This window comes from Populus euphratica, unplaced genomic scaffold (assembly GCF_000495115.2).
Source record: "Populus euphratica unplaced genomic scaffold, PopEup_1.0 scaffold523.1, whole genome shotgun sequence".
NCBI classification, from domain to species: Eukaryota; Viridiplantae; Streptophyta; class Magnoliopsida; order Malpighiales; family Salicaceae; genus Populus; species Populus euphratica.
Genome location: NW_011500402.1, coordinates 63,809 through 73,081, shown reverse-complemented (window position 1 = coordinate 73,081; position 9,273 = coordinate 63,809). Strand labels below are relative to the sequence as shown.

The window sequence follows — 9,273 nt, the reverse complement described above, 5'->3', positions numbered from 1 at the left end:
AATGGATATTCGAATAATGAAAAATCTGAAAATCCAGAGTGCAATGACAAATTACACAAATAATAAAATTATGATTACTAAGTGGTCATTGGATTCTACAACCACCAGATTCTTGCTCACGACGTACGTTGCCATAGGCTGAGAGTTCAACAAAATCCATGTCACGACCTGAAACTCGACAGTAGGAACTTCTTCGAATGAGCTCAGCTCTAGATAGCTCAGTCCGGTTTCCCTTAGAACGATTGACTGTTGCCTGCAAAACCTGACAATTTTCCAGGGAGCTTTTTCCTCCCTTAGAGTAGGGAACGATGTGGTCATAATCATGGCAGAGGCAGCCAGGACAACCCACGAGCTTTCTAAAGACAATATTACCAAGAGGGTCGCGGCGCCACCGATCTGGGTCTCGGCCTTTGACCTTCTCTGCCTTTTCCCAGCATTGCTGCTTCACGCTGTAAGGGAAACTCCTTGGTTCATCAAAGTGCTCAGACCCTGTAGTGAATGGGGACTGCTGTTCACTCACCATTTCAAGGTTATCGACAGTAGAGGCGGAGGAGCTAAGCGTGGATTTTCGCATCCTGGGTGGAGATGGGTCGGATCTGGAGGGTCTGGATGGGGAGGAGAGGCGGCTTTGCCTTTTGCCAGTCTCTTTGCTCTGCCTCATCCGGTCCAAAAGAAGTTTTCAAGGTTTGATTTCTACTTTGTAAAATGCACATATGTGATAAGAACAACCAAAGTATTTTAAACCCGGAACCGGAGGGTTGACCCAGGAACCAGATGGACCGATCCGGGTTCACAAAAAACCCTTGTTTTTTGTTTTTCCTCCAAATAAACGGCGCCATTTTGAATTAGGTAGAATAAAATCCCTGATTCCCAAAACAGGTAGCCACGCAGAAGAGAATTTCCCCTCTTCCCTTCACCCAATCTGCCTTCCTAATCCCCAACTACTGAGTGCTGAGCTTTTCAATTTCAGGCAAGATAACATCTCCCTTATTCTCCTTCTCTCCAATGGCTTCAACCCACAGTTTTTACACAGATTTTTAGGTTTTTTTTTTTTTTTTTTTTTTTTTTTTTTTTTTTTTTTTTTTTTTGTTAAAGGCTTAAATCCTTATTTTATTGTATATATATGCACGATTTGATATTATTTGCTACATGACATCTCTATATTCCGTTTTTTAATATACTAAATTGAGTAAATTTAGGGTTTTGGTTTAATGGTTTTTTATGTACTGAATTGAAGAAATTTAGGAGTTCTTCTGTTAAATCTAGGATCTAGATACTGTGATTTTATTCTATGGCATCCCCTATTTGTTCCTTTTTGCTCAAATCCTCTGCTAGTGTTGATGTTGCATGCGGAGATTTATCTTGCCTGAGAATGCCAACACTGAATCTATTTCTGCCGTTTGTCAAGATGGGGTTTTGATTGTTACTGTTGAGAAATTACCACCTAAATTGACTACTGAGGTCAAGATTGCTTGAAGAGGAGGAATATGTGTAATGTGGGTTATTCTATAATGAGGGTTGTGATCTGTTGGGAGTTTTTTGTTGGGCACGGAATTTTTTAAGAGTGTTTGTGTTTGAATTAGTTTTTGATTACTAAAAATTATGCTCGTTCAAATCATGGCATGGGATATGAATGTAGGAGCAATCTATTGATAAAAAAAAGTACTGCTGTTAACTAACGTTTGATTCAAATTTTGCTTTTATGGCCACCGAAGAACTCAATGCATTTATTCAACGAAAGTGAAGATGTTGGTTTAGAATTTATGTGATGTTGGTTTAGAATTTATGTTTGTGGAAACTTTGTTTCAAATGTGAATGTTTTAAATATTTTAGAATTTATGTTTGGTTTGTATTTAGGATATGGAATTAAATTTGTGTTTTTGGTTTATAATTAGGTTGAGTGGTTTCTATTTGTACTTTGCAATATTTAGAAAATGAAGGAAATGTGCTGGTGAGGAAAAATTGTGAGTTGAGTTAGTGAGCAACAAATCCATTCAAGGCTGTTTTTTTCAAGTTGGTTATGAACTTTATAATGCTGTTTTTGTTTTTTGGTTTTCCAAGTTGACCTAGGTCAGGTTGACTCCTGATCAGATTTAAAACTATGCCCAAGTATGATTCATTTATCTATAACATAAAAATGGGTAAATTATAAATTAGTCTCACTTGTTTATAAAATGAATTAAAAATTTTCTCTAGTTTCAAATATTAATTGTTTAGTTACTTTCATTCATTTCATGTCTTTTTTAATTTATTTTTGTTAAGAAATAGAAAAGGTAAAAAAATATATAGATGTTATTAAAAGATTGATGAGAAAAGAAGATATTTTTTGACATCATCTAATATCAAATTTAGGTAGTCAACACTGAATTTAAATAATTATTTTTTAAAAATAAAGGGACTATTCAATGTATTCTGAAAAACTATAGGGGCTAACTTATAATTTATTTTTGAAAAATGATACTTATTATATTAAAAAAAATTCTACATAATCATTCTGTGTTTTTGAGGTCAAAGTTCAACACCTAACGAGCAACGCACAAAGATCCACTAATTATTGAAAGCAGGGGCAATATGGAGATTGCATGAAGGTTAAATCAGTTAATTTCCTGGATATATTTGTGCAGGCAGAGCATGTGAACAACTGTTTTTATCAAAATTGTGGCCTGAAAAGAAGGAAAAAAAAAAAAAGAGGAGCAGGGTGTTTTTAGTCTAGGGTTTTCAGTGACTCCATAAGGTAAATTAAATATGGATCCTCGATACACTGGAGAGATATTCAAGTAAGCATTGAGATCTATTCAGTTTTATTTTTATTTTTGATTTTTAATTGTAGTTGCATCTCCATTTCATTTAATGTTACAAGGAGTAGATTGTTATCGAAATTAGTAATTTTTTTTTTTTTTTTTTTTTTTTTTTTTTTTTTTTTTTTTTTTTTTTTTTGTGTGTGTGGGTGTTGTGTAGGCATTTAGAGAAGCAGAATGAGTTATTAACGAGCACTTACAATTCAATGTCACATGAATTGCACAAGCTCCAGGTTTTTTTTTTTTTAAATTATATGTATATATGTGTGTGTGTTTGTGTGTGTACATAAATATACACGCGCGCGTGCACACATTTTATTTTAAATTCTAAACTAGACATTCTAAATTTTGATGAATTGCAGGTAGAGGAGGAAATGCTGATGCGCAAATTTTATGATCTCATGGCTGCTCAAGGGTTAAGTAAAAAGGTATGTTGTTTTTGTTAGTTAATTATTAATTTGCCTTTGCTTTTTTCTATACAATCCGTCTCAATTGATTTTTGTTCAATTGGGTATCAATTGATTTTTGTTCGATTGGGTTTAGTTATCGGATCAAAACCAATGCTCTAGAAATAGTTTAGTTTAGTTTAATTTGTTGTGGGGAATAAATGAGAAAATGGTTATGGTGGAGTTGATTAACTGAATTTGTTTTTTGCTTGAATTGTCTGGCTCTCTGCTACTTTCTGTAAATGTCTTCTTTAGATATTTTGGTATGTTTTTGCTTTCATAAATTGTTTAAATTAATCAATAAATATCATATTATATGTAGTGTTCTTTTCTGTCTGTCAACAAACTTAAAAGGAGTGAGGATGAAGGTGAATTGGTGGAAGCTAGTAAGAACTTTCAAGTTTGAACTTCACAAATTTTTGTTTAGTGTCTTCCTGCTATATGGGCGATCTGTTTAGTGTCAGATACAAATATGGTTGCCCTACTAGCCTTTCTGTTTAACCAGTAAGAATAGGGTTGCTAGCTTATTTGACACCCCCAAAACCACGGTCAAAAGACCTCTAGAGCTTGTAGCATGCAGGATAATAAATGAACTCGACATAATGGCAGAACTTGATACTTTGTTAAAGTTCCTTACCCAAAATTGTTAGCAGCTTGTAAGCAGATGGAAACATAAGCTAAGGAAAGTTAGACCGAATTCTATACTTGGCAATGTCGGATAGATAAGTTCATGCTATGTTTTGTGCACTGCAATGAAATGGAAACATAAGCTAAAGAAAGTTAGACCGAATTCTATACTTGGCAATGTCGGATAGATTAGTTCATGCTATGTTTTGTGCACAGCAATGAAAATATCAAGCACTCACGGTCAGGGCTTTCAAGAATGTATTAATGGGATGCTTGTATAGCAGCATGCAAGAGATTGAATTTTTTTTGAGTTCAAATAGCATTTCAGTTGATTGTTTTTTCATGGATGGGAAATATAAAAATGAAATTGAGCATCAAAGGTACATGTAGTTGATGTTTTTATGTCATCATAGGAGGGTGAAGGCAGTGTGTTCCTGGTCACATTTCCCACCGGTTTGTTGTTTTTTGGTGTTTTGATGGTTGCTTCAGTGTACAAATTTTGGCTTAAAAAAGGAAATGGAAGTTCATATAATTTTTCATGTCATATACTTTTGCAGAAAGAAGGCAGCAACAATGTTTCGGATGGTGGCCGAACAGGACAGTCCACTGCATCACTCCCAAATACTGTTGATATTTCTGATGGTGGAATAGATAGACACTCCAGTGCAATAGCCCCATTTACAGCTACTGATGAACAGATGTGAAGATATCAAGGTTGCTTAACTCTCTGTTTCATTAATTCGTGAAGGACATTTTCTAAGAGATCCTTTTGTTCTACCTAATATAGCTACGAAATGTTTGATGCTTTATGGAAAAGGGGATCTCAAGTAGCTCAAACATGATAAAATTGTATTTCTTACTGATGAATGACCAAATTCTAATGAATATGTGTTATAACTATCTGTTGAATATTCCAAGGGTGCAGTTGCTGTTCTCAGTTTTCAGCCTGGCCTCTTCTCTCTCTCGTTTACCTATCTCAGGGTGCGAAAAGACGTATGATTATTAAAATTCGAATATTTAATCTATTGGATAAATTTTACTCTTCAATTTTCATAATCTCAGCAAAACTTTTAAACTGTGTTTATTAAAATTCGAGTATACTTTTGAAAATAATTTATTGGTATAAAATCCACTCCAGATTCCCTGGTCTCAACAAAACCTGGCGCGACATTGTCATTATATTTTGAAATTATGTTTTTTAGTTTTTTGGGTCTGCTGTAAGGTATCCTGTAGTTAATTTGTTATTAAAAGTGCATCCTTCACATCAACAACTTGGTGTATTAAAAAAATAAAAATAAATATTTTTAGACGTTGAGCTCAAAATTGAACTCGAAAAATCAAAGAAAGAAACGAACCTCTGGTTAAGTGTTAATCTTATTGAGGGTTTTAGCATAACAAATCACTAATTTTAAGTGAATGCCTTCGCTAAAAGGATTCAAAATGGGAATTATATAGCTTGGATACTCGGTTCCATATTTATGTTATGTTTATGTTGAATGCTCCATCACCAACTTCGCATGTTTAGAAGGGAAAAATATGTTACCAATTACACTCGCTAATATAATTGAACTGTTCAAGACATTATCTTGAAATTCCTGTGTAAGGATGATATAATTTCGCAACGGATCCCTTATCAGTGCCTACAAGTTTTTGTTCTGTTCCTGACCGGGGTTCCATCCATTGTTCACAGCTTAAAAGACATCCTCCTACAAGATGACAACCAAAATGGGCATATTGTCAAATATTATCTGCTACAACGCACAAGGTAATCTGAACTTGGGCGTTTGAAAAATCAAATTTATTCCATTGTGCGGCTCCACTGCCCCTAATGGATGTCCACAACGTCTCTGGATAAATCACTATGACAAACAGATGAAAATATTGATAAGGAGATTTGCCTGCAAAATTTGAATGAAAGAATAATAAAAAGGTATTAAATTGGTTTTCCCTAGTAACCTTAACAAGAGGATTATTTAGGGGAAAAAAAACAAAGAAAAACAGAAAATTCAAGCCCCTTAAATTGAGAGCACACTGAAGTGATTCTGGAGTCTACCTTACAAACGCTCACAAATCTTTATCATAGCCAAGCTGTGCTTTAGCTGCTGCCTTTTCTGCTTCATCTAAAGCGAATGCTTTAAGAGATTCAACATCTCTTGGCCCTGTTCATTTCAGGAAGAAGCATAAACACTTAGATCTTGAAGTTGTGGTAATACCATAAACCATTGGTTAAAAGCATTTCATCGCATCAACTAAAACTGCCAGTGAAAAAGATGCCAAATGCAACAGAAGCATGGTTATTGATTTCTAATGCTGAAAGGTATATAAAGAAGTTGAATTTAACTTCATTGAATCATTCCTCAAAACAATCCATTATCCTATGAATCTAAACACACATAATATAGTAGAAACAAAATGTCAAGCCTTCCCCTATGTTGAATCTTAAAACAAAATCCAAGATTTTGCATTCATGGCTAAACTGACAAATAACCTAATGCTACAAGCATCTTTATATTTAGGGAAGATCCCAATAGATTCCAACAATACACATACAAATTGCAGATCACAACTTTGTCCAGAGCATTGCATCTCCAATATGATATTTTTCACAGTAGCAAGCAACCACAACAAACCACGGCATACTAAACTGCATACTAAGCTCAGGAAATACACATTCATTATTTGAACAGTTTATACCACCAGCTAAATGCAAAACTATGAACTGTTCTCTATGTTCCTGCCCATCTGGACCACAACTATTATTGCTGGCTAAATCAAAGGATACTTGTTAATTTAGGGATCATGCATCTTAGTCCATTCATTCTTGTTGATCTTCTTTTCATTATCATTTCATTCTCTTTCTTTTCTTAAGCAAGATCTGTCTTTGTTAGATTTAATAGTCTTTTCTTTAATTGGGTCCCTCACCACAAAGTTAAGTTACCCAAGTAACCAATTTGAGAATACAAATCGCAATATTTTCTTTCCTCTGTTTTTTCTTTACCTTTTCACAAACACTCTTCCATTCACATACCGAGCTCTACCCAAATAAGTGAAGAAAATACTTTAAACCAATGTCTATCATCCAGACAATTACTTTGGAAATTGTGTTTGGAGATAGTTCACTAAATATTCCTTCAATGACTTCACATTGAACTCAAACTCATCTATACATATTTCTATCAGCAAGATATCCAACTAACTTCTGAAAAGGCTCATAAGAGTATCATTCATTCAACATATCAGCTGCCCTCTAGCCTAATGGAACAGGTACTGACCCTAAGGCAACACCTGAAATATAAGCAGCTCCAAGAAAACACCTCTCTCATCTTTTGCAGTTGCATCATTAAAAATAGGCACCAGAATTTTCCATAACCTGGATCACCCATTTGAAAAGTGAAAAGCAGTTGCATAACCAGTTGTTGAAACTTCCGTCACAAAATTAGGATGGAGCAAATGAATGCCAGAGAAAATTGTGAAAAAAATTCAAATCATGCCACAAGCAACGAACATGCCTTCATAGCTCAAGAAGCGCCCATCACAACTCAAAGAAAACCCAGATGGGAAAATAGATCAAGTAGCTGAAAAACTAAAATTTAGCCATTCGCTGAATATATGCATCTTTACCCTATAACAAACCCAGTGAAACAACTCATTTCGTCAACACATTCATAGCAGCAATGAAATGCCATGCAAGTCAAATCTATCAGATCATTAAGCAACACATTCAAGCACACTAAGCAAGACCGCAGCACACAAAAAAAAGTAGAGTTATTAACGAAAAGTTCCAAAGTCCCATGCTTTACTAAATAAATTCCTCAGAATGAAAAGAAAAGTAATTTAAGCAGTAAAACCTTGATATTTAGCAACTTCTTCTCCATCAAAAAAGAGCTTAAAAGTAGGGTAAGAGTGGATATCAGCTTTAGAACAGACAGATTTGCTGGCGCCGCAGTCCACTTCTCCAACCTCTATTTCATCTTCCCCCTCCATTGCCTTCCCAACCTCTTCCCACAAGGTCCCCAAATTCTTACTGATAATAAATAAATATCAAATTAAAATATAATTATAGTATTAAGCAGAGGATCAATAAATAAAATCACTTACCAATGCCTACACCATGGAACACAAAATTTGACAAACCATGCCGTGTCTTTCTCCTTCACCTACATACATAATTATTATTGTTATTATTTAAATAAAACACATAAATAAACCCAATTTAATTATTAATAATAAAAGAAAGAATTAGAACCACCTTGTCAGAGAATGTTCCAGGAGTTAGGGTTATAACTTCAGCTTTAGAAAGGAAGAGGGAGAGAAATAATGATAATACCATCCATATCGAAACCGAACGGTTTAGTTTTATCATAATTCTTAATCTTAGCTGGATGATGATGATTTTCAGCTCCTTGGAATTGTCTTCGTTATCATCACAGTAGTGAAGCAGATCTTATGAGCAGCTGCGCGAGGAGGGAGAGATCTGTTGTTTCTCTTTTACACCGGTCGAGGATAGACCTTTTTTCTTTTTCAAGAAGGACCTTACTTATTTCAGCCCACAAGTACAGGCCCAAAACAATTGTTATCAGCCGGATAGAGGGAAGCAATGAGAATAGACGGGTTGAGTTTTTATGATATCTATATCATATTTATTACCAATTGAGAGAAAAATTAGATATTTATTATTTATCTGTTTCGTGTATTTATATAGGTATCATATTATTTATTATTCAATATAAATTAAAATAGTAATATGCCTATATATAATGATAAAATTATAAATATTATGATATACACGTATATATATTTTTATAATTATGATACACATGTATATATATATTGTGTTAATATGATATATATATATATTATATTATATTATATTTTAAAAAATATAAATGTACTAAACATATATATTTTATGATATCATAAATGTAGCACTAGACACAAATTATTATAAATTATTATAGTGAAATTATTATTTTTTTTTATAAAAAAATTAAATGTCTTTATCTTGAGGATAATTTGATCTTTTTTAGTGATCTATTAGTTATTAAATAGTTTTTCATGGGTGCATCCATCTTCTCACTTTTTCTAAAATAATAAAATAACTTATTTACTTTTAAGGTTAAAATTTTTTAGAATTATTGACCTTAGCCTTTTGAACAATAAAAATATATTTTTACTTTTGGCATTAAAAAACAATAGTTCATATGCCTAAATGCATGTTTTCCTTTCATATATGTTTTTTTTTATTCATTCAAATTCAAGGAAGGTATTTTGATTTTTTATGTTGATTAAATAATTTTTAAATTTAACAAGTTATTGGTATATGTTTTTTATGTGCTAACACATATGAGACAGCTGTGCTATTTAGACAATATAAGTGGTATAAAAACTACTTTTTTGTTGTG

General features: G+C 33.3%; 3 protein-coding genes across 5 annotated transcripts; 1 reads left to right on the top strand and 2 right to left on the bottom strand.

Annotated features, from left to right (window-relative positions):
* Window position 1: 1 nt before the first annotated feature.
* LOC105114435 (HNH endonuclease) lies at window positions 2-787 on the bottom strand. The gene has a single exon (XM_011010978.1). The coding sequence runs from the start codon at window positions 659-661 to the stop codon at window positions 86-88; it is 576 nt and encodes a 191-aa protein (XP_011009280.1). The 5' UTR covers window positions 662-787; the 3' UTR covers window positions 2-85.
* A 74-nt stretch (window positions 788-861) lies between these two features.
* On the top strand, window positions 862-4,773 carry LOC105114436 (uncharacterized). The gene is made up of 5 exons (XM_011010979.1): window positions 862-970; window positions 2,625-2,777; window positions 2,959-3,031; window positions 3,161-3,226; window positions 4,429-4,773. Exons 2-5 carry the CDS (start codon window positions 2,746-2,748, stop codon window positions 4,573-4,575), a joined length of 318 nt encoding a protein of 105 aa, XP_011009281.1. The 5' UTR covers window positions 862-970; window positions 2,625-2,745; the 3' UTR covers window positions 4,576-4,773.
* A 602-nt stretch (window positions 4,774-5,375) lies between these two features.
* Window positions 5,376-8,389, bottom strand: PDIL5-1 (PDI-like 5-1). 3 transcript variants are annotated; one of them, XM_011010983.1, is made up of 5 exons: window positions 8,121-8,381; window positions 7,970-8,028; window positions 7,720-7,895; window positions 5,925-6,030; window positions 5,376-5,730 (listed from the first exon to the last, which is right to left on the bottom strand). In XM_011010983.1, exons 1-4 carry the CDS (start codon window positions 8,232-8,234, stop codon window positions 5,936-5,938), a joined length of 444 nt encoding a protein of 147 aa, XP_011009285.1. In that variant the 5' UTR covers window positions 8,235-8,381; the 3' UTR covers window positions 5,376-5,730; window positions 5,925-5,935. The 3 variants fall into 3 exon arrangements, with proteins under 3 accessions (XP_011009285.1, XP_011009284.1, XP_011009283.1); XM_011010982.1 differs by having other exon boundaries at window positions 5,376-5,769; window positions 8,121-8,380; XM_011010981.1 differs by lacking the exons at window positions 5,376-5,730; window positions 5,925-6,030 and adding an exon at window positions 6,919-7,241 and having other exon boundaries at window positions 8,121-8,389.
* Between the last annotated feature and the right edge of the window lie 884 nt (window positions 8,390-9,273).